General features: G+C 42.9%; 1 protein-coding gene across 2 annotated transcripts in view; it reads right to left on the bottom strand.

Moving 5' to 3' along the window:
• Positions 1-1,292: 1,292 nt before the first annotated feature.
• Positions 1,293-27,359, bottom strand: part of POLR3E (RNA polymerase III subunit E) — a 232,323-nt gene continuing 206,256 nt past the window's right edge. For both annotated transcript variants that reach the window (XM_085629041.1, XM_085629040.1), the window contains exons 19-21: positions 16,278-16,355; positions 8,364-8,489; positions 1,293-3,046 (exon numbers count right to left, since the gene is read on the bottom strand). In XM_085629041.1, coding sequence (XP_085485167.1) covers positions 2,990-3,046; positions 8,364-8,489; positions 16,278-16,355 — 261 coding nt within the window. In that variant the 3' untranslated portion in view covers positions 1,293-2,989. The remainder of the gene's footprint in view (positions 3,047-8,363; positions 8,490-16,277; positions 16,356-27,359) is intronic.

The raw sequence follows: 27,359 nt of genomic DNA on the forward strand, positions 1-27,359 counted from the left end.
CCTCCATTTTCTAATCATTAGGGAAATGAAGGGAGCACAGGACAAGCTGAGCATGCACCAATACCTATGACAGAGATCCACCTGGTGGGACTCTGGGAGTAATGGTGTTTAAACAGGTGGTATATATTATACCTATCTTGCCTGAAAAGAAGAAGAAGCTTACTGCAACCCTGCCATCTAAGTGCTAATTCCAAAGTGACCTGTTAAGGCTATGGAGGCAAGGAGGCAAGGAGGAGGAAATAACATGCAGCACTGAAGGCGCTTTGAGAATGGTTAGATGGAAGACACCCATCCCCCAGGAGTCACCACCAGGAACCTACAAGAGAAACTAAATATATGAAAATACTGCTATAGGCAATCAATATGACGAGGCAAGGTTTGCCTAACTATGGGAACCACCTCAATCTGAGATGTATGCAACAATCGAGTTCTCTTATTACAACTGAGAGATCATCAGTTTAACCTCTTCCATGCGGCGCCGATTCCCGCTCAGCGCTGACCGTTTCTTGCGCGGGCGTGGTCATGACGGAACGGTTCCGTCATGAGCACAGCTCAACCGACGCTCATGACGGAACCGTTCCGTCATGAGCACCGAAAAGGTTAACTTGATACCTGATAAAAGCATTTCAGATACTATGTCCATCTGTTCCATTTTCTCATATTCCCACAACACCACTTTCCTTCTGCGAGATAGGAGTATTTAATTGAAGTATTACCATGGGGTGAAAGGAATACAATTGAGAATACCCAGTAACTCTTTTTTTTCTTTAGAATAGATGCAATAACTAAGATTTATTGTTGTTTTTGCGGTTACTGAAACTTTAGAAAATGCCATTTAGGCACCTGAAATACTTAAGGGAAGTGACAATTGAGCGTGCTTAATATGTCACAGTGAATTGCTCCAATTATTTTGGGATATTTCTGGCAGTAGAAAATCACAGGTAAAGATGGTAACGCTAAGACAAATGTAGTCACTAGGAAAAAAAGCTAGTGACTCCCAAAAATGAAATTGAACCAAGAAATATCACACTAGTCTCTGAATAAATGGGTAAGTCTTGAGATAGTGTCCATTTAAAAAAAAGAGCAGCAAAATAGTAACTAAGATAGTAGCCAGGGTACATAGCCTTCATTACCTTAAATTGCAGGATGGTAATAACAATACATTAAGATTACTCTTGATAAATTAGGCCTCCAAGACGAACATCAAGATGGGGGATTGTAAGCATGTGAGTACCCAAAATTCAATAGATAGAAGATTAACAAACATTTTGGAAAGGAAACTAAGAGCGAGCTACAAAATAAATATTTAATTCCAAATTCACAAAAGGAAATAGCCTTTTTAGTTTAGTACCAGTCTATAGCACAGGAGGAGTTACTACAATAACAACTGATAATTAATATTTTAAGATACTCCTATATACAATGTAAGGTTTTCCTTCTTTTGACAATGGAGTGAGTATAAATCACACACAAGTTGTATTCAACTTAAAACTGTGGAAATTGATGAGTGACAAAGGGCCTTAAGATCTGGATAACACAAGAAGTTCCGTAAACAATTAATTACTGTATTTTAAGAAGGGCTGAGTTTATCAAGCAGTAAAATACAGTCAGGTCTTTGGGATAACCACAGTTAACATGTATGAGGTACTTGTATATATAATTGATTTAATGGTCATTATTTGCATATTTGTTTGAAATCTCAACAGGATTGTACATTTTACTGGATTCTTGAGCCCAGCCATATGCTTAACCACATATACATTGAGTTAGTGTTTCCACTATAGAAGGACACAAGTAAATCAAATAAACTGAAAAATTGCAGAGATGATAATAGTTCATGAAAACCGCCCTGCTGACTAAAACGTGATCTGAAATCAATGTTTACCACCTTCAAAGCAGAAGATGGATCTTGTGTGTTGGATGAATGCCCATGATGGTTTCCACAGTTTAATATAGACTGGGTTGCCAATACCTTACAGCATTTTTTTGTTTGCTGCCTACAGGGTCTAGAATGATATACTACTTGGAACCCACTGTGGTGAGCCACTGCCATCTCTATATGAACAGCAACAGCTATTTGGTACCTCTAAATAAGTTGCAATGGTCGTCCATTAATCGAATACTTTGTGTGGATGCACAGTGCTTTTATATAGATTTTACTTATTGATACAAATTAGGAGTCACTGCAATGGACAGGATTCAACGGCGGCATTGGACTTGCAAGCCCCCCAGAGCATGCTTCACGTACAGCTGTTCGAAGACTGCTGTGGTACACAGGTGTTAGTTTCTGACGTTCCTTTACACTAGAAAAAGCAGGTTAAATCCCTTAAGTTCCAGCCATAGAGCTTTCAGTCTCGGTTTACTGCAGTGTGAAGTCTCCTGTAAATAGACACATCCTATCCCAAAGTCAATACAACAATAATCCTTCGATAGGCACAGAATCATTAGTATGCTTCCTGGTAGTCCATCTTCTGAATTGTGTACATTACCTTAACTGTGTTAGGTAGGACATGTTTCCCGAAGCTTATTAAGGGTATTTACAAGGGTCTGTTAAGACCGGGTCAGAGGCCACTTCTATTAATCCTTTACTGCCACTGCATCTCTTCTTCAATCATTCAGTTCCTTGGCACTATTTATGAAATCAGAATTTGAGCATGATCGTCGTTTATTGTGGTGTGTCACTTCACATGTTATTTTATTGTGAGAACGGTGGAGAATTAGAATTAAAACCAAAATACGTTCACATTCCCTAATGAGTGATGAATCGGACAGCTGTGTCCCAGATTCCTTTTTTTGGGTAGTCAGCCATTAACAGGCCATACAAAAATAGTGTATTGAAGGAATAACCCTTTTTTCGTGTAACTTAAGCTGCTCAGTTGATAACAGAACACGTCCAGTCGATACACTCCTAAGCAAGGGCCCGAAAATGTCTGTGGCTGTTACTGAATCTTCTTCAGTGTCTTGCAGAGTGGCAAGCATTCTACCGATGTCAGGACTGCACAGTTCCTTTAAGGTACCACATTCCTCCATAACACGCACAGCAGTCCTACAAGAAATAAAAGGAAAAAGGTTTGTAACAAATCAGAAGCATCCATCTGCAGCAAACTTATTTAGGAAAGTGCACTTCACGGCGTAAAATTTAAACTGCAAAAAATGTGCAAAAACGTTTACGATTTCAACCCCGCCCTCAATTTCCCCAGGGTAATTTGAAGCAGCATTTTCATAAAAAGAAAAACATGACATAGCACACACAAATTCTGCAAGTCAACGGCTCAAAAAAATAACCAATCATTTTAAAACAATTGTGGAATAGCTCCTGTTAACCAATTAAAGGGAGGCACGTCGCCATTTTGTGATCGTTTCTATGCTGTCAGCAGACGAGCAACTTCAAAACATCAATCACTCCTCCACTTTTCATGTTTTTTTCTGGTTTTGTTACGGTCATATCTTATTTAAAACACCATGAAACATAACAGTTCTGCTTTAATACAGACAGTCTTAATGTAGGCATTATTACGGACTACTATTTATGTATTTCTTTTTTTTTTTTAACATTTTGCTGAATGCATTTCTATAAGATGTACAATCCTGTCCCACTTTCTGAAAACCTTTCTAGTCTTAGAAAGTACACAGAATCACAACGTCTCCATATTGTAGTTTTAGTCACTGCCCATCTCATACCCTTATGAGTGGCTGCAACCCTTCTCATGCAGGAAACATACCTACAGAACAGAACTGGCTGACCAACTTGAAGGCTTTTGTCCATCACATAAACATTGGTGGGACGATTGCTTGCAAATAGTGTAATCACTGGCAATCGGTCAGGGTACCATTCCAACCCACTGTGCCACTCCCTTGCTCATTGTGGCACTAGAACCAGGCTACATCCGAATGAAGAGGCCTGATCAGGGCAAAACCAGTCTTGGGTTGCTTGTGTTCCGGTTCTGGAGAGGACCTGAAATGGCAGTTTGGACGGCACTGTTGGAGCAAGACTGATCTGGATATGGCTGGGTCTATTCTGAGGAGGGTAAAAAGTCTATGGGTTGGAATGCTACTCGGAGTGATTACCAGTGGTAAGCTTATTTCAAACATTCCTCCAATAACCTTTTGTATGTTTGATTTCAGGTGCTTTGAAGTTACAGAAGATCGACATTTCCTCACTTGCCACCCTCATTCTTTTTCTTCCGAAATGTTTCTTTCCATGTGTTGCGCTCCGTCACGAAACTGCAAGGTAGATGCAACGTAGCCCAAGGGCTAGGCATTGGTTGATATCAAACCCAAAGCAAGAGCGGGAACTTGGGTTGGGCTTATCAGATAAGCAGCCTGGTAGTGTGAGTGGGTATGCCCGCCCTGTTTAAATTAAGTCTATTTTCAATTTTGAACCAGTTGAAAATATTCACTCGACTACTACACACCGGCAAACATTTAAATCAAACTTGCGTCTGAATTGCCCAAACTGCTTGAGCCATGCACCTTGTTATTTTTTAAGGCTCTGGGAATGCCAGATGCAGCCAAAGGCTGGATTTGAATGTAAATATAGGAATGAACACAGGCCCTACAATTCTGAACATAATCAAATGAATGCGTACACGCCATCGTCCTGTGTCGTCAACGAGGATAGGTTTAACATGATGCACAAGAAGGAAGAAACCTGCAAGGAGACCGTTCCGCAGACGGAACACCCAGTGGAGAGCTAAACAGAGAGCAGATTGTGTCGGTTGAAGTTAAATGGCAGGGGTGCTTAACATTTGTGTTTGTGAAACATTTCTGTGCGCACTCGTTGTGGGTGGCAGTAATGCTATCAACATTAGTGTCATTTGAATCCAAAATACGGCTTATTGAACGTCTTTAATCAAGTACGCTGTGTAAAATACTTCACAAGTACCTTAAGTTGTAATACTTCAAGTACCGAATTTGAATTTTGATGACAAAGGAAATCTTTAACCACATTTGGCATACTAAATCTGACACCTCACTGAAGAGCGAACTCCCTTCAGCATTTACCAAATCCTGTCCCATCTCAGTATATCTGTGATCAGATGGGTACATACTTTCCAGAAGTTTGGGGTTATAATGGACTGAAATTACTTAAAATGAAAAAATATCTAGGCATGTGCTTGTCAAAAGTCTCCTAAAAATGGTCACGTAAAGCACTGCGTTTCCCACCTCCCCCCTTCCAGCAGATCAATTCTGAGGAATGTCCGGTGCAGAATATGACTTAAAGCAATAGTAATATGTTTGAGGAGAAAAGAAACAAGCATTGGCATAGCCAATAGGCCTCGCCTTTGGGACCTTATAAGTGTTTAGCCATGCAACAGTTGCATAACTAAATACTTATAAGGTCCCAAAAGCGAGACCTATTGGCTATGCAAAGCGGCCCTGCGGCCGCGAAAGTGATCGGGATCACGATCAAACATCAAAGCGGCCGTGCGGCCACGAAAGTGAAAGTAATCGCGGTAAAGCGCGGCGCGCGCGCGCCCGCGCACATGCACTGTAGCTCTAGGCTGGCCTGGTAGCACTTTTTGGAGCCCTCTCATAAGTCTCGCCAGACCAGCGCATGCGCTGTGTTAGGCGAGACCTAAAAAATAACTATGGCTAATTGCATGCAGCTAAGCAAATGGCAGCTAAAATGAAGCCTTTCAGTCGACCAAAGTTATCCTTGGAAATAGAGCTACTAGGATTCACCTGTCATCAATATTATATGATAGGACAGTACAAAAATACTGAGCTGAAAACTTATACAGACCCAAAGCTAGGAAAACCAGTTCATCCGATACTGAGCTTGCAGAGCATGACTTTTTTTCGTGCTATAATGCTGATCTAGTCTTATAAGGTTTTCAGAAAGTGCATGTGCAAGAATATTGTGGCATAAAACGTATTACTTTGCACTACATTTCTAAGCACCAATTTTACATTTAAACTGAGGAAACACATGTCCAGTATATCTTTAAAGAGCAAATCTCTCAAACTCTGTATAAAGCTGCTCTTGTGAAAAAAATAAAATAACAAAAATACAATTACAAACAGGAATAAAATGAGATAATTCATTACATATAATCATCCAATTATACTGGTTTCAATCTTCATTAAAAACGGATCACTGCCTAAAGTTCATTTCAAAGTTTCTTAACAATATATAAATAATTTTCCAGAGAAAGGAAAAACTTGTTTAACTAAGTGTCTGTCTGGCAAATTATATGACCTGCCTGGAGGCTAGGGATTCCTCGCTTCTAACCACTCCACAACTGAGGCCCAATTCTGATCCCCCTCATCCTAGCCTTCCGGCCCCTGCATTGGTACAGATTACTCTCCAGATGGAATATTGAGAGTAACCCTACCAGCCAATGATGATACACGGGAGGTTCTGGATTGAGGAAGGCAGTGGCAGTATAAATTTGGCCTCAAAACAAAATATTGAAATTCAGTGACGCCCTGTATTGTGATCTACCATTAAAAGCATGGTTTAGGGAGACCGTACTATCGTCGTTTGCAGAGAGGTCCATTATAACCTTGTTATCCCTTGCTTGAGCGGATCCAGCACCGGGCAATTACAAAACATATACCCAAGATCTGCCTCCTGGCTGCCCCAGCAGGGACAGCTTGACCCAGTGATCCTCCCCTAACTAGCTAACCTGGCCATGGTATAATAGAGCTGGTACAATGTCTTGTAGTGCTGAGCTCGCAAACTCTGTTATTTAGAAATCGTATAAGTGAAGTTCCAAAAGCAATAATTTAGCAGTATATTAAAAATAAGTACATAATCGTAGTCGAAAAAGTAAAGGGGACAGCCAAAGGCAGAAGAGTCCAAGTGTACTTAACAGTGCTAAATGTCATTATCAGCAGTTATCATGCTGCCTTTCCAAGAACATGTAGTTTACTGGTAGTGCATTTCCTAAACATATATTTACTCGAAGGCTTTAAAGCTAGGCCCTAACTGGTGCCCGAGGGGTGTTCATCATAATATAGGTTAGAGTGATAAAAGATGATCTAGGCATGAAGGGGAGAGGAGTTGGCCTAACGGATAGGGCGGTCGACCTGGAATCTGGGGAACTGGGTTCGAGTCTCGGCAATGACACTGAACATCCTGTGATTCTGGGCAAATCACTTAATCTCCCCGTGCCTAACAAAAATGAATGTGTCCGAATGTAACACACTCTGATACCCGATTCGGGTCAAGTTTGCGCTATATAAAACTCCGTAAAAAGAAGAAGAAAAAAATAATTATATGTCAATGACAACACAGGGAACGCACAGTGATGAAGACAAATCAGTGGAAAAGGTAATGCAATGACTAAGCGTGAGGATACCAGTATACTTGTGGTGGCCGGTCGCCTCCTCACTGTGGCACATAGTTGGATTAACAAATCCATCTTTAATGCATATTTTGGATGTGGGAAGGAGTGCAGCATCCTGCAAAGTAACTCCCTAGAAAGCATAGCCTTAGTTGCAGAGGAAGAGAATGCCGTGTTATGTGAGAAAGAACAAAGTCGACACTGTAAGGCGGCTTTCAGTTGGGATCAGCTTTGCCAGAAGGTTATGAAGGAAGAGATTACAATACACATAGGCATAGTAAGGTGAGCCAAAATGTTCCGCGACTTCAGACCGTAGTGGCATGATCCCAGAGGAATTGGCAATCCATTCTTTGGTAGCAGACAGACTGATTATTCAGGAGGTATTTCTGAAAACTTGGTTTTATTTGTTTTTCCAAGACATAATAGAATGAAGGCAAAGGCAATGCTCAAGTGAAGAGTGTTCCAGATTCTCAGGACGCAACCAGAGGAAGATTGACAGAGTTTGTTCCTTTTTGTTGCTCGGAATCTCCAGGTATAATCTGTGTGTGAGACAACCTACAATATTTACTTGTTGCGTTGCTCCACTGTCAATAAACTCAGCTGCATAACCCCTATTGAGACAATCAACCATTCAGAGTGTGCCCTGCAGGGGAACCAGGAGACAGACCACCCGCCTCTCATACATACCTGCACCATACTCGTACGTGAGGTCATCTAGAACTACTACACTAAACAGAAAGGTTGTTACTTTCAATTCAGTCTTGGGTTGGATTGGTCTATGGGTCAATCAGGCAGTGCCTGACGGGTTGCTTCGACAGGACAGTGTGCAGGACAGTCTTTACTGTCGAGTTCCCAGATATTAAAGCAAACATTGCCCTCAGCAAGCTCAAATACATAGAGTGTTTCGTACTTTGCAAGACACTTTTACAGGGAGTCTTCATAAGTTCAAAAAGCCCCAATCTGTAAACATGGGCGACACTTTTGGCCATTTAATTCACTAATGGGACCACTTTTACTGTAGTGCCGGGGCCTATTTTCTGTATCAGTCGCGCCCGGATTCAGTCCACTTACCTTTAACACTTTATCCACTGACTGCTTGCTCAGATCATCTCCAAACTCTTGGGTCAGCCGGGCCTGGATGACGTTTCGGCGCACCCGATAATTTTTAGTAAACAGCTCAAACAAAATCTGACGATGCTGGAGGTAATACAAATCAGCAGCCAATTAGAATACCCAAATATAATACCCATGAACAGTGAATGTTTTCAGCAAAGCTTACAAATAACTGCCTGCAAAATCTTTTAGCAAATCTTTTAGCATAATGCGTACATGTGGGGTGGAAGAGGAAAGCAGCACACTACAAAAACTGTATTTCTACACATTTGCACAGACAGGGTGTAGACGTGCCAATATCTTAGCCCTCCTGCACCTTTAACTGCAGTCTGCACTTTAAAAATAATAAAATATGATCACGCCTCTGCCAAGGGCATGTTTGCTATTCACTGCTTGCATAGGAGCCAGATTACATATTGCACGTGTATACATTCCAGAGTCAATCAGCATGGGCCTGCGGCTGCATTCATCAGGGGGAGGAAAATGAATTAGCAGGCGACGGTAATACAAGCAGAACTTGGCGAGAAAAGTTAGGAAGTGTAACATGTTAATGTATTCATTGCTTGCTTTCAGTTAATGTGTGTGTATATATATTTGTCTCTTGTCACACAGAACATGAGATGTGATCTTATTTTTCTGTCTCAATAGTTCAGCATTCACTTTTCGCAGTATAAATATATATTTAAAAATGTTATAATTAAACTCTAACCACCGATGAAGAAGGTGCAAGGTATCCGAGACCACTGTTTTGGGGGGCAGGGGTCAACAACGGACACTAGAATGGGGATGGTCCTGGGCTTTCTGCAGGGCTCTCAGGGTCCGAGTGATCAGATGAAAGGCTTAAATGAATGTTCAACAACTCAAGCCGTTCCCTCTGCTCATATAGGACATGCAAAGCTTGCACCCAACGCTCTGATGGGTCGCACAGGTGGCAATGTCTGGGAGACCTAAACCACAAACATTTAGTAGAAGACTTATAAATGCAAATCCGTGCCCCGTGTCACTTTTTTTTTTTTTTTTTTTTTAATATCAGAAAAGCGCTAATTCTTTCAAAGACAACAGCACCCTCAGTCCACGTTTCCCCACGTCCAAACGTGTGTTGATGTATACAAAGCAGCGCCAAGCGTGCATTTATAGGAAATCACTTCACAATTAACGAAACTGGCCGTAGACCAGAATAAGGCATAGTGAAGGCAGAGACAGACAGTCCATGGAAGCTGCACAGTACCATACATAGCTAGAACATTAGTTAGAAAGTCTCAGCACGACTTCAGGCGCTAGTAAATGTTTTAGAGATCTAGAAATGAGCCACCAGGCTCAAAAGTAGTAAAATAAGACGACATACACTGCCAATGAAGGGATATTGCACATCCTTTCTTATTAAAAAATAAAGAACAGTAGAGGTGGGTGTAACGGAGGAGTAGGTTGTGGAAAGCAATAGGAAGTGAGCGGGGGCACATGGGAGAAAGCAACACAGGGCAGCATTCTGCACACAAGGGAAGCAACAACACAGAGGCGGTGGGAGAAGTGCACCGGATAGAGAGCAAGCATCCCCTTGAACGATAGACCAACTACATCGAACGGAGAGAAACACAAGATGGAGAGAACTGGAAAACATGCTCTGATGGAAGGTTTAATCAAAATGCGAAGGAAAAACATAACTCCCTAAAGTAAGCAGTGGAAGAAAGCAAGTTAACCAGTCAAGAGGATGGTAAATAGGCAATGCTCCAGGGGAAGGATTAAACAGAAGACGGACAAGGAAAGACATTAAAAAAGAAGCAAGCAAATGAGAGTGACAATAAAGCCAAACAAAGGCAAGCAATGAGTGGGTTCTAAGCCCCTGCAAGTTCTTGGTAAACCAGACAGCTTGAATTGTTTGGTAGGCTCGACCTTAAAAAAAGGCCCAGAGGCATCTGGAATTGCGTCTTGGATGTTTCACTGATTAGGCTGAACTTCTACTTTACTTAGCATAATATGAGACGAGGCAAGGACATATACTATGAAGTTTGGCCACAACTGTGGAACTCCGGTTGTCAGTGTTGGTGTTCATGAAAGGTTTAATTTGTTGTCACAGCACTCCATATTTTATGTCTTTGCCAATAAGGTGGGGCAGATTCTTGCCCTTTGAAGAAAGTAGAAATTTGGAGACGCTGCTATACCAGCTTCTCATAGCATTAAAAGGCGCCAGATAGCAACCTGAGATATCTTTCACTCAGTTGGCCAAAATCTTAAGGAGGCACAAATAAGGAAGAATAATGATGAGTAATTGGCTGAACAAAGATTCTAAGGACCACGCCTTGACAATATTAGATCCTACAAAAATATAACAGGAAGGTACTCTAAGTTGCAATCCCTGACAAAACATCTGTAGATAGCAGAAGAGGGTCAATACATATCTTATACAACGATTTGGTCATGTTCACTCTGGAGGCTGGACCAGAAGGGCCTTTTGATAAAATCTTTGGACAACAGGTTAAAACGAGCATTGGCATAGCCAATAGGTCTCGCCTTTGGGACCTTATAAGTGTTTAGCCATGCAACAGTTGATGTTGCACCAAGGATATTGTGATGGATAACTAAACATTTATAAGGTCCCAAAGGCGAGACCGATGGTGAGAAGCGAGTCACAAGCAGACGGGAGGTTGTACGAGGCGAGTAACGGGGCACGAGCCAGGGTGGCGGGGGAGGAGGCTGCAAGCATGGCCGTTAAATGAAAAATGCAAACTTCCGTAGGGCGCTGCTGAGCTGAAGCAATATAGGGATCGGCTGTAAACTGGTGGGATAGAGGCTTGTGATGGGGAGAGGGGGGGAATAACTGGGAGGGGAAGGAAAGAGGGGAATGGACGGAGAAGAAAAGGCAGATAAAAAGATAGAAGTGGAGGGCAGACGAGAAAGTGAGGGTGAAAAAAGAAAGGACGAGAAGTCAAATGACTATTCTAATTTAAGTCACAGCTGTGGGCTTTGTTAATATCACTCAAGCAAGAAGCAAGAAGCAATGCAGTTGACAAGGGAGGGCGAGGGTGAGACAGGTAGGGGAGCGAGAGTAGAGAAATGTCAACAAGCACGCACGGCCACGCTAATTGGAAACAGATGGCCCCTGCACGCCGCTGCTCGCTCCCGCAAGGTGGATGCTGTCACAAGCACGAGTGCTTGAAAAGTGCAGACCGATTTTAAAAGGTCATCTCCTAGAGCAGCGCATCCGCGCTGCGCTAGGCTCGACCTAAAAAGCCCTGTAAGAGAAACACAGGTGTGAAGCAGGAGATCTCATAAATAAGATAAGGGCAGAACAGGGCTCATGAGCCTATTATTTTCCTGCAGTACTAGAAGATCCTATGGGTATCAAAGTTACCTCATCTGTGATGTAAAGGCCCTGTGAGAAGTTGGCCTGATGTATGATGTCACTAGTTATAGTGTACACCTTATATCAGTCCAAATACCCTTATGGTGATTGGTTGTAAAGTCAACCTTATAGACCAGCTATCCTAGTGGTAGCATGGACAAGAGCAGTCTTAGGCTAAACTCTGAATGGCATGTGAAGCCAGCTGTGATACCATATATAATCCCTTGAATACCAAATGAAAGGACACCACAACAGATATATATATAAAATAAAGTGTATTTATTCTAAGCAAACCCTCAGCACTCTTTATGAGTTTAGAGGTAAGTACAACACAGTCTTATTAATGCATACAGTAAGTCACACAGGTAAGTAATACAGTTAGGCCCTAGGGGCCACGCAAACCATATACTAAATAAGTGGTATAAGAACCACTGTCACGGAAATAGAATAGGCCTAGGCCTAGGGAATCGCTGGGGCTACCCTACACTAGCGTTAGTTAGGAAGTGGGAGGCCCACGGGATTCGTGTGCAGAGTGGAAACACTCACGCGTAATGCGTAAAAGTCAATAGCAATGTTACAGTTTAGAAATAGATAGATTTAGGACACTTCCGGAGTAGCTAGGAAGTTGAGACTTGAAAACTAGACACTAGGATAGTCACTATCCTGATGAGCACCGGAGTACCCAAGTTACCTAGCCCACAGGCTGCGGGTGCATAGGGGTGAAGATGCGTCGTTTTCGTCGTCGACTCCTATGGATGCCTGAAGAAAGATGCTGACAGGCAGTCAGGGGAGAGTGTCCGGTGGATCCCAAGGCTGGGATCAAGAAGAGAAGAAACCTGCAAGCAGAGGGGACAGAGTCAAGGTCACTAGCCAGTGACCACGTGGAACCAGGAAGGAACCAGGCGATGTCGTGAAGAGTTGCAGGGGAAGGTGAAGCTTGTCGCTGCAGCCAGGAGGACCAGGAAGCGTCGAGGACGACCAGGACCAGGAGGCGAGCTGTCCCACGAAGGCTCTTGCTGTCGGCGGCGTCGAAGTTGGACTAGGACTCACCAAGCCTTGGCAAGCGGAACCCACGAAGAACAAGGGACTTGCTTCTGGTGCAGACCAGGAAGGTCTGGGGTGCTTCTTCTTTGCAGAGAAGCGGGAGCCAGTCTGGAGGAGCCAAACCAGCGCAGAAGATTTCAGGGAGCGTCGTCACAGAGGCCACTAGCCAGCGGGCAAGCAACCGGACAGACGCGGCAAGCAGGAAAATGCTGAAGGGCCCCACGCAGGACTCGTGGAGTGTGGGGGGCTGGTCTTCGGTGCAGATGGTGCTTGGGGTTGGGGCTTCTCAATCCCCGGTGCACAACTTCGAGGGTACCTCAGAAGCTGCGCTGTAAGTTACTAGCCACTTTTCCCAGGTAGCCGGTCCCACGTCGCTCGTCGCCTCCACGGATCTCAGCTCTGCTGCAGATGTGGATGAGGGTCGGAGAAGTCTGGAAATCAAGGCTCTGGTCGGGCTCTGCAGTCGGTTCCTTGTCGAACGTTTCACAAAGCAAAGGGTAGTCACTTGATGGTGCCTGTTTGCACAGGGTAGCCACTCCTTGGCTACAAGGGAGATTCTTCAGTCTTCTTCTTTCGTCGAATGTCGAAGGTCCAGAGTTTCTGTTCAGTTTTGCAGGTTCAGGATAATCTAAAGTCTTGAGGCCCAACTCCCACTCTTATACTAATCTGGGGGGCTGGGATACCTGCTAGGTCACGCCTTATGGGTGGGACCTGGGAGGGGGTGGTTACACCCACTTCCCTTTGTCCAGTTTCGCGCCAGAGCTGGGGCTGGAGTGCCCCAGCGCCGGTTTGAACTGGACTATGCAAGGAACACCTTGTGTGCCCCAGGCATGTCTCATTCCTTTCAGCCCACCCTGCCCCAATACACTAAAGGCTGTCTGGGGAGGTGCTAGCACCTCCCCAAGCAGGAAACCTATTGTCCAGGCCTCCCTGGCTGGGATCACTCCCAGCAGCAGGAGGTCAGACTTGTGTCGTGGCAGCAGCATCCATTTTGTGATGCTGAGGCTTTGGTCAGAGGCTAACAGTTGAAGTATGATTTTAACATGTCTTTCCCTCTAGAAGGGGGGAATAATATTCTCATGTCCAGAAATGGCATGGGGGTATTATTCCCGAGTGTTAGACACCTTACACGACATGCTTTGATAAAGCCAAACCATAGTTACCATAACCGTCTAAGATTATAAGGTACTTTAAGAGTATATGGTAGGCTATATCATAGAACAGCTTTAAGGACATGGTTCCGAAAGCTGCAGACAGGCTCAGCTCATGCTAGAGCACCATCTCACATGTTACCAAGCACTCTGCCTCCAGGATTGTCAAGGCCTGCCATAGGAGTGACTGATAGGTACACATGTGTCTATATGTAAGTTAGGTATAGGAATACTACACCTAAGCAAGGGGTGATTACACGACCTTGCCCCAGCTGAGTGATCAGCCAGTTGTGTCAAAATGGAAGGCCAGGCCAGGGGTGGCACAATACATGCTGCAGCCCCTGGTAGGCCTAGGGTACACCTATGCCCTGGGTACCTAGGGTACACTGTACAGGGGCCAATAAGGTGATCCTATCCAAATGGGTTATGCACCTAAAGTACATAGTATTAATTTAGAGAGAGAACAGCAGGGCTGTGGGTCTGATTAGCAGGCCCACAGCCACATCTAAGTCGAAAACCAGTAAAGCAAAAGCAAAAAGTGGGGGTGAACATAGAAAGCAGACCCTACTCTCCTACAGGCCCTACTGGCCTTCTAAGTGACAGAAGATGAAGAAGGGGCTGAGCAGCAGTACATCAGAAGTGTTAGGCTCAACACAGTGACCATGGCAACTGAAATAGCCGAATAAGCTCTATACTAGAAAAGAATACTGTAACATGGTAAAGTCATCCTGGGGCTGAACATTGACTATTTCCCTTTTTATTAGAGAATCCGGGTTGAAAAATATCTACTATGTGGTGCTCTGTTATACTCCTAACTCAATAGCGAAATGCTTGAAATAAATGTGTGGAAAAAGTGTGGTAAATGTTTAACAACAATGGAAAGTTGTTGAACCCACTTTTTAATGGACTAACATTACACTGGTTCCCAAGTATGTGGGCCTAGAAGAGGGGACAAGCACGAACCTGGTGAGACTCCCAGTGGCACAGGAGCCAGGCACACAAGGACAGCTTTCTTATTTAAGTCAAAGAACCCCAGAACGGGAATAAGAGAGACAGGCTTGGAGTCCAAGAAAAGCGGGTGCTTCAGATTCTTCTGTACCTGGTCCTACTTATTAAAGCCACAAAACCTTCGTAAGAAGTCCCCCGTAAACTTGGTGCAGAGTAGCATTGAGCAATGTACAGCCAATGACGGATAGCCCAGTGGTGGCAGTAAATCAAAGTGAGTACAGAAACAGGTATGCAAAACCCTCACATACTACTTGCAGAAGGAAAATAAAAATATATGAAAGGAATGCTTGAATTAATCTCAGTCACTGGTAATTTCTCAGGGCTATATTCAAGCCTATTGATTTTTGCTCATTCTGTCACTACAGACAAGGACTAAATACAGTGAATCAATGTTTACACTCCCCAAAAGGGACAGCTAAACAGCCCGGCCAAGTCCAACCTGTAAAGTGACAAGTAATAGACCATACCAGCCTGGATAGTCAGTTGCAGCTCTACTCCTAAGACAGAGCAACCATTTCCATCAATTACATTTTTTGTGGCCTAAGGGAATCACCCTATGCGGTGTGTGAATGCCAGGTGTGGGTAGTGTTGCTCTGCCAAAGGGACTTGTGCTACGGCTCACTGATGAGACCCACAAATGTCAAAACTAAAGCATGGAGATGTTTGCATCACCATTGGGAGGAGACGAGGCTCGTCACTGAGCTGGGCAGTTCCCTTTGGGGCTGAATCAAGGAGGATTTGCACATGGCTAGTCCCCATTGGTAATCACACACACACACATAAAAAACAATGGCATGGAATGCACCTTGAGCGAATACCAGAGGTCCATATAAATGAAAAACAATCCGCACATCATTCTTTCACTACTTGTAGGAAGAGTCTACAGTGCATCCCTTTCGTTTCATACTTTTTAACTCCCAAGGTACAACTTCCAATCCAACACTGCCTCATAGTATTCCAAGTCTTGGCAATGCAAGAGAGCTACATTTTAACCACTAGTTATTATGAAACACAACTGACAAGGATAGGAGAGGAATGAAAGCAATTAACTCTGTGCCCTTGTAATGGATATGTACGGTGTTTGTACGGATGAACGAATAAGTTGGGAATGGATGAAGTGAGAGAGATACAACAGAACAAACAATACAAACACCAATATTTATGACTAATCTCAGTTTCAGTGACCAAATTGCTAACTGGCAATTGTAGGAAATCACCTAATCAAATCAGAATATGGGCCAACCCTGACACTATCGGAAACACAAAATGCAGACAAAAAGAAAAGCTATAATGAACACAATTGAATCAATATGGGTATTTCCATTTTACCTGATCATATATATCACCAAATTCCCAGAGTGCATAAACCTTTTCTTCATCTGGTGCAACAGTGCAATGTGTAGGAAACTAAACACAAAACAAAGGAGAAATCATTCTTAGGTAATATTGTAACTGCCATTAATATATGAATATAATGCAGTACATATTTATAAACACTGTTTCAGCTGGTATGTCAAACTACTTTTGATTAAATATTTAACAATTATAATAATAAAGTATTTTCTCAGGGCAACTCAGAATTGGAATTTTGGCGCGGACCAACCTAATTCAACTTTTTTCTCCTCCTAGAGACTAGGACATAATGGCCATTAGTGCATTACACCATACTAGGCAATACAAAGCACAACTAAAGTGAACCAAAGAAAATCTTCGCTCGCTTGAATTATACTGGAAGGCAAATATGAATATTAAGTAGTTACATTCGGCTTTCATCATTATTTGTAACATTTTGCAGAGTTGAGCAGCAATGCTCCTGCAACCGCTCACACAAATATTCCAGACATTTTAAAAAGCGTTAACAAAACTTAAACATACCAAACAAATTTCAAGTCAAACATATTGAATATGACAAAATGCATTAGTATGCACATAGTATACAATACACAAGACTCATCCACAGAAGCATTTGAGCCCACACCTCTTCACGTGTATGTGAAGTCCACTCCAGGCATTGTCAAGTGTCATCATGCCTTGTCCTACAAATGAAGGGCCTTATTTAGAATTCGTATAATTTCGATTCTTAATTAAAGGTAGGGCAGTTATATACCTACAAATTTATTAATTATCACTTTTTAAATACTTAAATCAGCTTAGTTTGTCAGAATCAGGATTGAATAAGGTGTGAGTGAATCATCACATAATAACCTGAATACAATAAATTCAATAAACCAAAAGGAGGAGAAACAAGCGGGTGTATATATAAAAATTGAATTTATATTTCTAGTTCAAACAAGGGTACTTCAAATTACAACAATTAAATACAGTGAAAGGAAATATTTCAATATTTGATGCCTTCACTTTCAAATTGATCCAACACTTTTTCACAACAATATATAGCCATTTCTCTGGAAAACAGGGAATCGAAATTATACAAATTATTTACCAAACAAATCCCTTGAAGGCACCTTTCTACCTGTTTATTCATATTTGCCCGAACCCTCAAGGGTATATTGGGTTGTCCACTGCACTTACCTTATTTAGAATTCGGCGGATGGGATACACCATCAAAATGTGGGGGTATCCTGTCAGCTATATTACAAGCATCACAGGCTATAATGCAATTTTAGTACAGTGGTACGGTAGGCGTGATCTTGGCCACATTTGTGATGGAGTATACTGTATGCCAAACACGAAATAAAAAAAACAAGCATCTGAGCCACCCTGAAGCTCGCTCGCTCGCTCTGCGAACCAACTTGTCTGCAGGTGATGGGTTCAAAAGCCTAGCAAGTAGGGACAGTCTGATTGAAATTAGAAGGCTTTGGACATACTTCCTAGTTCTTGAAAATGCACCAACTATTTTGCATCTGTTTGGCTCACAGCCAAAGAAAAATCATGAAGTAGCATCAGATAAAGAGGAGGAATGACTAGGGCCAATGTGGGGGGCCAATGTGGGGCGGCAACAGCAGTAATGAATATAGACTTCCAACAATCCTGGCACTAATTGAGAGACTAATATACTGGAATACTAAGCAACTGAAATTGATAAGGGGGCCTGAGCAGCAAGCACCTCCATTGCGAAACTCTGCAAGAAAGTAGCTAGCCCGAGTCCCTCGGGTACCCACTGGAGCCTCTCTATACCTGCGGCTCAATATGGCACAAAACAAGCAAAGGCCGTCTCTTCAGTAGACTTCTTGGCTTTTCCTCACAGATTTCATTTTGTGCTGAAAAAAACTGTAAACAGTGCTGTAGATTTTTAAATATTTTTGTGACGAAAGGACAACATTCAAATTTCACTCTGATTTTTGGGTGTGAGAGGAGCCTTTCGACTTAAACACAAAAACATTTCATAGGTTAGTTTCTGATGGCGTCATTCAGGTAGAAATACTAAGAATCAACTTGTATGTAGCAGTAGTCTACAGTTTCCCAGTGCCAATACCACCACCAAGATCCGGGCCAATAGGATGGTTGATCAGAGTTCTGTACACTGTGGGAAATACCATGCTGTAACTGGAAAACTGCAACTCCCCTCCAGTGTTGGCTGCCGCCTATCTTAAGTGGTAGGGCGGCAACGGGGGAGGGCAGTCGTTTTTTGATGGTGGGGCTGGGGGGGTGAGGAGGGGAGGAAGGTTGAAATAATATATATATATATTTTTTTTTAAACTTACTGACTGCTGCCTCTCTGCTCCTCTCTTCACCTTCGGTCCGGAAGGGGATGCGCCCTAAGGGCACAGGCTCCACACCCAAACCAGACAGTGCCCTCACATGAGAGCAGCGTCAGAATTGGTCTGAGCGGCTTCGTTTACCGGTCAGACGGTTCATCGGAGCCTGTGCCTTTTCTCCAACCCTGTAGTGAAATACAGCCGGGTTGGAGAAACAGAAGTGCGCATGTGTGTTTGGCCGGCTGTCCAAGCATACATGTGCATTTGGGAGTGCACTCTACTACTCATACCAGACATGCCCCACCTTTCCCTATAGTTATTGTGGGGCTCAGACAGATAGTTATTGTCTTTTTTTTTTTTTATCATCTCCTGGCGTGGGCTGTGGGGCGAAGCTCCTCCACCATTACAGAGGAGCCGCCCCTGCTCTCCTCCTTGGAGCATGTAGATCATTCTGTTGGCATCGGTGAAATATAAGCTATCAGAACGGATGACGTTTGTACCCAATACAATTTCTTTTTTTTTTCTTTTTTCACTTGTGTTCAGTTTTGTCTGTGTTGGAAGAGGTACACGTGTTCCTGGAATTTAGGTTTCAGAAATGAAATGCGTTAAACTGCAAGTCACAGTGTGGCTTTACTAGGAGCGTAGTTGCTTTCTTTGCTTGCCAATTTGAGTCCTTGTGAAATAAGTCTCCACCATCTTTGTGAGGGAGCTTTTTCGGCTCAGAACAAGTTCTAGCCAATATCTGATATGGAATATATGTATATGCAATTCAGAGAGGAGAGGAGTGCATATCCGTTTGGGACTCATTGCACAAATTGAAGTGAATTGTTGAGACTTGCTTGAAAAATTGTGAACACTGCTCTGATAGAATCTTTGTAAGCCCCTGAAATTATACTGAGTGAACTACTTTTGAAGCTCTTGCACTCACAAGACACACTAGGTAGAGGGATACTTGCCTCAAGGAAGTCACCAAGTGAAGGAACCGGTTCTCCTAAATCTTGTTACCTACGAAACATGAGCCCTTGATATATAACTTTTATGGCATCCCCTTACCTTGTGACATACATTTTAATTTAACGTTGGGGACTAAAGCTGCTAGTATTGTTTTCAGATCTGTTTAGGAGTTGGTCAGTATCAACTAGAGCATTCAGGTTTGTCATAAGAATTCACGCCCAGTTCAAACGATATCGGCAACTGTCTCAGAGAAAGAACCATTGCTGCTCAATCTAGGAAGAGCCGTGAAGCATTCTCAAACAATATTAAGGTCATCATTCCACAGTGAGAAAGATAATTTACAAATGAAGAACGCTCAAGACAGCTGTCAATCTACTCTGGAGTTGGCGTCCCTGCAAATTCACCCAATAGTCAGACTGCATAATGCTCCTAAACATGCAAAGAACCCAAAGCTACATCAGTGGATCTACAGATACCTGTCAACAATGTAAAGCAAAGAGTTCATGATTATACCATATGGAAAAGACTGGACAAGAACAGTCTTTTTGTAAGAGAATAAGGAGAAGGACCCTTTTCCCCAAAAACATAATTTCTGTGTGGCTTAGGTTTGGAAAACATCACCTGAATGAACTACAAGGCTTCTGGAACGATATCCTCTGGACGGATGAGACCAAAGTGCAGTTGAGTTGTGTGCTTGTACTGCACAACATGTTAGCAAAAAACAAATACCGAGTACTATCAGGTCAAAAACAAAAGCCTAGCTGAAAGTGGATCATGTAACACAATAATGATCTAAAACAAACCTGCAAATCTATGGTGAGACCATCAAGTGATACGTATGATGTCAGTACTCTGACGTCGATGTGAAGCTGGGCGCACAACTGGGAAACTAGTATGTGTGGAATAACAGAGAATGACATGTTATCTGTAAGATGCAGGAATTAAAGGACCCGACTAGGTAGACAGCCGGATATCGACCTTTGACAAAGTAAGCAAGAGGAACATTTGAGGGGTATCTTTTAGAAGGGATTATTTGGTTCCCTCTTACTTACTTATGTTCGGCCTCTATATTTGTGATTAACAATAAGGTCCCCCACCTCTAACTTCCCACCGAGCCAGAGCAAACTACTTAACAAGTATGTATCTGAGGATGTGTCCGAGTGTAAATGCACTTTTACTCTGTGTTGCTATTAAATACATATGGGGGTACTATTCATGGTCCTTGGAAGGCCTGTCCGCCTCTAAAACCTAAAGCCACCAGTCACCTCGAAAACGGGCAAATGCATTACAAAAATAACGCCACTAGATAAGAGAAAACAATATCATAGTGTCCTTCTTGTTCCTGCATATACTGAACTGAGGAGAATTATCACTTTTGGTTTGTATGTGTGGCATGCATGAAAGAGTGTGAAAGAATGGATGTTAGGATTACCTCGAATGAAGAGGGAATCAAATGCAGACTATCACATTACCCACTTGAATACTAAGGGGATCGTTTATTTAGCCCTGATCTTTCCAGGCAATTAAGGAAACTAGTGGGCGAGAGTCCTTTTAAAAAATCCGGATGGATGCCCCTCCAGGTCGGGGCCACAAGATACTAAACCAAGGCTGCAGTGTCAGCCTGGTGGTAGGTTCGACAAACCTGGATGGTTTTCCTGTGGGAAGATTAGGTCACCTGCCCCTCACCTCAACCGATAGTATGTTCAGATGTACCTTAATGGTGCTGCCTGAGTTTGCCCTACCAAACAGGTGTTTATTTCTTGCTTCTGTTCACGATTTGTTGTTGGGAGTCAGGGTCGGACTAGCCTATACGGCAATCAGGCAGTGCTTGATGGGCTAGTCTGACAGATCAACTTGTGGGTTGTTTTTTTTTTGCAGTTTGTGGGACTGTTTTATAACCAACTAGGCCTGTTTTTACTGTTGATTTTTAATATTACAACAAACCTAAATCGATAGTCTCCCATACTTTGCAAAATACTCCTACAGAGTGTTTTTATAAGTTCAAAGTTGGCCCGATTTACAAATGTGGGCCACTTTTTGAGCTGATTTGCTAACAGGTGTCACTTTTATCTTGGTGCCCGGCCTGTTTTTTAGTACCAGTCCGACCCTGTTAGGTGTGTATTCTTAATATTCTTCCCCACCAGCATTCGGTTACCCTTACTGCTAGCCTCAGATTGTGGGCTATCACCAGAGAAGTGTAAACGGAGGAGGACAAAGCGAGCGTGGGAGTTGAGGAGCTAGTTTGAGACCAGTGACCTACCTGCGGAGATGGCGATGGATGTAATGTCATGGGATGCCATTTGAGCGTGCTGTGAACATCAATGTCATTAGTTTTGTCGTAATACCATTACTGAATTGTGCGGGCTTGGGTGCTTCTGCCTTCTCAGGAAAATGGACTATGAGCAGTTTAGCCAATTATCAGTAATTATTCCATTGACCATTTCCCAGAGTGTTCCACATGAGAACTCCAGTCCTGATCTGGTGGCACCAGACGAGGTCCAGATGACCAAGCAGAGAGAGAGCCCTCATAAGAGGGGAATAAACATGTTCAAGTGAAAGCTGAACAAAATTAGTGATAGCCAATAAATAGCATGATTAGTTTAATAGTACAGCTAGGTGTGGTGTTATATGGTGTGTTACAGTGTTATGAGTGGCATGTAGCAATGTGGTGTTAGAGATGCACTATGTTCTGTGGGGTTTATGGTGCAGTAGGGTATGTATTGTGTTAGCTGTGTTTTATATGGTACTTTACAATCAATCAATATAAACTTTATTCGGATACAAATACATATCCATAAAAGTACAGCCAAACAGCAACATATTCAAAGAAATTTTTTAACAAAAGAACCGTTGTGGAAAAAAAATCCGGTTGAGATTAAAATTAGTCCTTTAGTAATACAGTACACAGGGTGAAAAAAAGTGCAAAATTCATTAGTGACATATAACTTAAAGATTAAAACAACAAGATAAAATACAAAGATTCAGCAGGGGCACATAGAATTACGAGTGCGTACCGCCACCTTCAGGAAAGATCCAACCCGAAAGGTTAGCTCATCGTCTTTTAAAGCAATGACCTTCCCATAAGCAGCCTTATAATCAATCTCCAGTAAGGCTTTAAATACGGAAGTAAAAACCTTTTAGTGAGTATTGAGTAATAGCAGCAGAAAAATAAAAAGTGCAACGTCGATTGTTTCTGTTGGCCATTGCATGGGCATGGCAATAAATCAAGGTTAGGGGTAAACCCAGCGGGAAAAGAGAGCATACATTTCATGGTGTTAGTCCTCAGCCGGAAAAGTAACCCCCTTTCCCAGCTACTAATTGGTTTTAATAAGTAGCTAGAAGGTGCGCATGAAACATTCTCAATACACCTGTATCTAGCGACTGACACTTTCTTGCGCTCTTTGTTCAATCTAGCATCCCTATAGGAAGCATAAAGAACCGTCTGAAGGGATTTATTACTAGTGATACCAAGGTCTAAAGGATTTAAAAATAAGTGTTCGCAGTTCACACTGGTTAAGCTTTTATGTACCGCTGCCAACCAAGGTATGTTCATTCCCTTATCACATTTCAGACAGTCTGATATTATCTCTGGTTAGTTGGGCCGCGGGATTTCTCCAAACTCTCAGCCAAAATAATGCTGGGCGAGCCTTAATGTAATCTTCGATATATGGCAGGTTAAGTTCACAATGACAAGCATATTTAGAGGAAGAAATGGGTGCACCCATGATTTTACGACAGAATCTATTCTCCTCATCCTGGATGATGCCACTATTAGTGGGTCCCCAAACTTAAGTGGCAATAGGTATGCATTGGAGTCTAAACATTTTAACAGTGGCAGATACCACCTCTGTATTCCTCGGCTTTGATAGCCAGAGTATCATGTTAGTAGGGTTTGTGAACTTCCTCCTGCAATAAGCCACGTGGTCCGCCCATGATCCATTTGAGGCAAATACCAGACCGAGATATGGGAAAGTGTGAGTGCTCTGTAAACTGTTGGAATTTAAAACTATTGATGACTTAAAATACTTCTTTGACCCACACGCCATTAAAAAGGATTTTTTGAAATTAGTGCATAAATCCAGGGCGGCCATGAAATCTACAAAGCCACACACCAGAATACGGAGAGATTTGGGGTGCGGCCCATCAGCACCGCGTCATCGGCATATATCAGGGCTGGAAGTTTATTGCCGTTAATGCGTGGGACGTCTTGGGTCAATATTACCAGAGACTTATTCAAATCGTTGATATACAGAATTAATAGAAGAGGGGCCAGGACACATCCTTGCCTGACCCCTCTACCAACTTCAATAACTTTTAAGACCTCCCCCTCCCTGCTGATGCGCACCCGGGCGTGTAGGTCTTTATGCAGATAAGCTAAAAAGGATACAAGGGACTCGTCCAAACCATAGTTTAAAAGGGTAGTCCACAGCTGAGACCTGTTAAAGTCAAAGGCCGACGTAAGAACCATGAATGCCAGATATATGGGTGTTTTCTTAGCTACATTATATTTACCAATAATCAGGTTGAGGCATTGTTCAACAGTGCAGATATTATTCCTGAACCCCAACTGACAGGGATGTAAAATCTGACACTCCTCGGCCCATGACCTGATCTTGTTATACTTTACAATGTGATGTGTCGGTCTGCAGCTTGGTATGCTGTGCATGGTACAACCTAAGGGCTTTGAGACCATAGGAAATTGTATCCAATTAGATTTTTTTAAATGCCCCCTTTCGAACCGGTGCGCAACCTTTGTTGTTTTTTCACATTAAAAACATTTTATTCAGATATTTTTATTTTGAATGCAAATAATCACAGATGTTGCTTACATTCTTTTGAGGCTATTAGTTGCAGGCGAGAAGAGGTTTTTTTTCTTTCCAAAAGTAGTTTTATATTTGAAGGTTTTGGAGAAAAGGGTGAGCTCCAGGGATGTGCTGTCAGCTTTGCTCGATGAATAATGACAACGGGCTGTGAAAAATCCAAACGTTCTGAGGTGACATGGATTCATCGCTTGAACAATGTGGATTCCCCAGCAGTAGGTTACTGCAAGGACAGCCTGCTAAGTATAATTGAGGTAGAAAGCAGGTCACAGATTTCTTCTCTGCACTGGTAACACAATTAGCACTGATTGGCTTGTTCTAATCACTAGATCGGCTCTGCTTGCCTCGTGTTTTTCAGACCGCAGTGGAGCAGCTCTTTAGGACATGAAGTGAGAGGTCACTCCTGCATTACCATGACAGTATCTATCTACAAATAATCAAAAAGCATTGGCATTATCCACAAACTGTTACTTTTTAGAAGTGTGTGTACACATATGTACTTTGGAATTACTGCAAGCACTGGAATCTAAGCTTTTTCCTGACAGAATTTGCCCCAAAAGCAAAGCCTCTGAATACTGAATCATATATACGATTTGAAGAAATTATATATATGGATTCATGCACTGCCTTAGCAGCAGTTGCACTCGAGCTAGAGAAAGCCACCGAGTTGTGAAGACTTTTTGTTCTTCACCCAAAACTGTTTTGCCTGGGCGTCAGGAAATCCACACCAGCAAATTGGCACGGCTGATCGGTTTTGTGAAGTAGTGTGTTGTGATGAGGCGTTGGAGAGATGTGTGATCCATCAAAAGGATGCCACATTCTACGCTGAGTTGTTCGATGTGATGTGGTGTTGGAGATTATGCCGCGAGTTGTATGATGTGATGTGGTGATAGACATTGTGTGGGGTGATGTGGTGTTGCGAGTTTGTTGTTGGTACTCACTCCCTCCATCTACTGTCCTATGCACTGAAACTGAAGCACTTCGTAAACACATTTCTGATGAAAATGTTTCTTGCTGAAACCGGCTATTAAATTAATTCAGTGGCTGGGAATGGTGTTACAGGAAGAGGCAAGATGTGATCTGGCAGGATAACTATTCATAAGGTGCTTCATACTACACTTCTGCCACTTGTAAGTGCAGCAAGTACCAGGCATTGATATTACACATTTCAATGGCAGTCAAGTCATCATCCTTAAAATGATCTGGCTATGTACTAGTGATCTTCAATATCAGTGAGCAGTAATTCACCGAGCAGTGACTGAGCCAACCTGCCAGCGTAACAACCTGTTGTACGTGGTACACAAATGACTACATTCTAGTGACAAAAATGTTAAATGAAATTTTACGGGGGATTGTCAAGTGGAAGGAGGCTATATAAAACAAGCATTGGCACAACCAATAGGTCTCGCCTTTGGGACCTTATAAGTGTTTCGCAATGCAACACTTGATGTTGTTGCACCAAGGATAGTGCGCTGGATAACTAAACACTTATAAGGTCCAAAAGGCGAGACCTATTGGCTATGCCAATGCTTGTTATGTTTAGTGTAGGTTTGTTAAACAGGACTGAAGTAGCCTTTCTCTGAGCACTTCACATGCAGCAACATATCAAAAGAGATACAAGATCAATGTAGCACCACCCGAGAGCTCACAAAACTATAAAACATGTCAAGTTACCAGAGACGCTCAAAATGAGTAGACCGTTTTCGGGTGTTATCTACGTCATTGATGACTTCCACAGCGTTGCCATACTTTGCTCTGGACAGTGCCAGCACTTCACTACAGAACTGCCATATAGAAAATAGGATATTACCAGCTCATGTCTTCTGTAACAAAACATTCAGACTAATTGCATCTGCGCGCTCCCACTATCATTCACATTGGCAATGGGTAATCATCATCTACGATACAAAACAACGCATTAGTTTAATACACGGACATCAGAAAATATATTAACTAAGAACCCTACGTGAACCTGTCTTATGTTATAAAACAGCATATTTCCGATCTCAGCACTCCCAAATCAAGAGGCAGGTTCCGGAATGTAGACTTAACGCCAGTCTCCCGAGTTTGGACCTTAAACATTTTCTAGTCTCCACTTTCCAATTCCAAACAAGTCCCATTCAAAAGTACCCGAGGACATGTAATCAGAAGGCTAGTTTTAAACTGATAGGCTGAGAGATGCCTATTGGCGGGTCTTTGTGACTGAACTGCCCAGTGAGCCCTGCTATTGATTAGAAGTGGTGACATGCCCAGAAATCATACGACAAACATGTTATGGGGTCAGCTGTTCATAGCTCAATTGAGAACAGGTGGTGGCAATCCTCCGTTACCTTGTCACCCTCAGCCAACATTACCTCATGGCCTGTGCAGAGCCCAATGCTGCACCACCATCATGCCCCGTGCCCGGAAGAACGCAGCACTACACTGAAGGGAGTCAGAGAATGAAAGGATGCTAGTACAAGTCGGGACATCAATACTGCGATCTGTGTGAGGAGACGCAGTGAAGAGTGCAGGGGGTGCGGGGGCATGGGGGCTGTTAGTGTGTGCACTTTGAGGGTGTGTGAGCTGTGCATGTTATGTAGAGAAGAGTCACGTGTATGACATCGTGTGGGATGTTAGTGAGCTGCATTTGAGAAGCTTGTGAGAGAAACCAGAGTGAAAGCGACATGTATGTGTGACCAGGGAGTATTGGTGAGTGAGCTTTGTAAGGGACTAGTATTGGTGAGTGAGCTTTGTAAGAACTGAGTGAGAGTGCTGTGGAAATGCACAGCGCGCGAGTGGTCCGCTCGTGAGAGGGGGGGGGGGCAGGAGGTGAGCCTGCGAGTGGCGCGCGCGCTTGGGAGAGCAGTCTTCTCATTTTCAAGCACTGCACTCGTGCTTGTGGCGCATTGCTGCGTGCTCCCACAAGGTGGATACTGCCACAAGCACGAGTGCAGTGCTTGAAAATGAGCAGAGCGACGGCTAAAGGCCCTCCTATG

The sequence above is a fragment of the Triturus cristatus genome, chromosome 10 (assembly GCF_964204655.1).
Source record: "Triturus cristatus chromosome 10, aTriCri1.1, whole genome shotgun sequence".
NCBI classification, from domain to species: domain Eukaryota; kingdom Metazoa; phylum Chordata; class Amphibia; order Caudata; family Salamandridae; genus Triturus; species Triturus cristatus.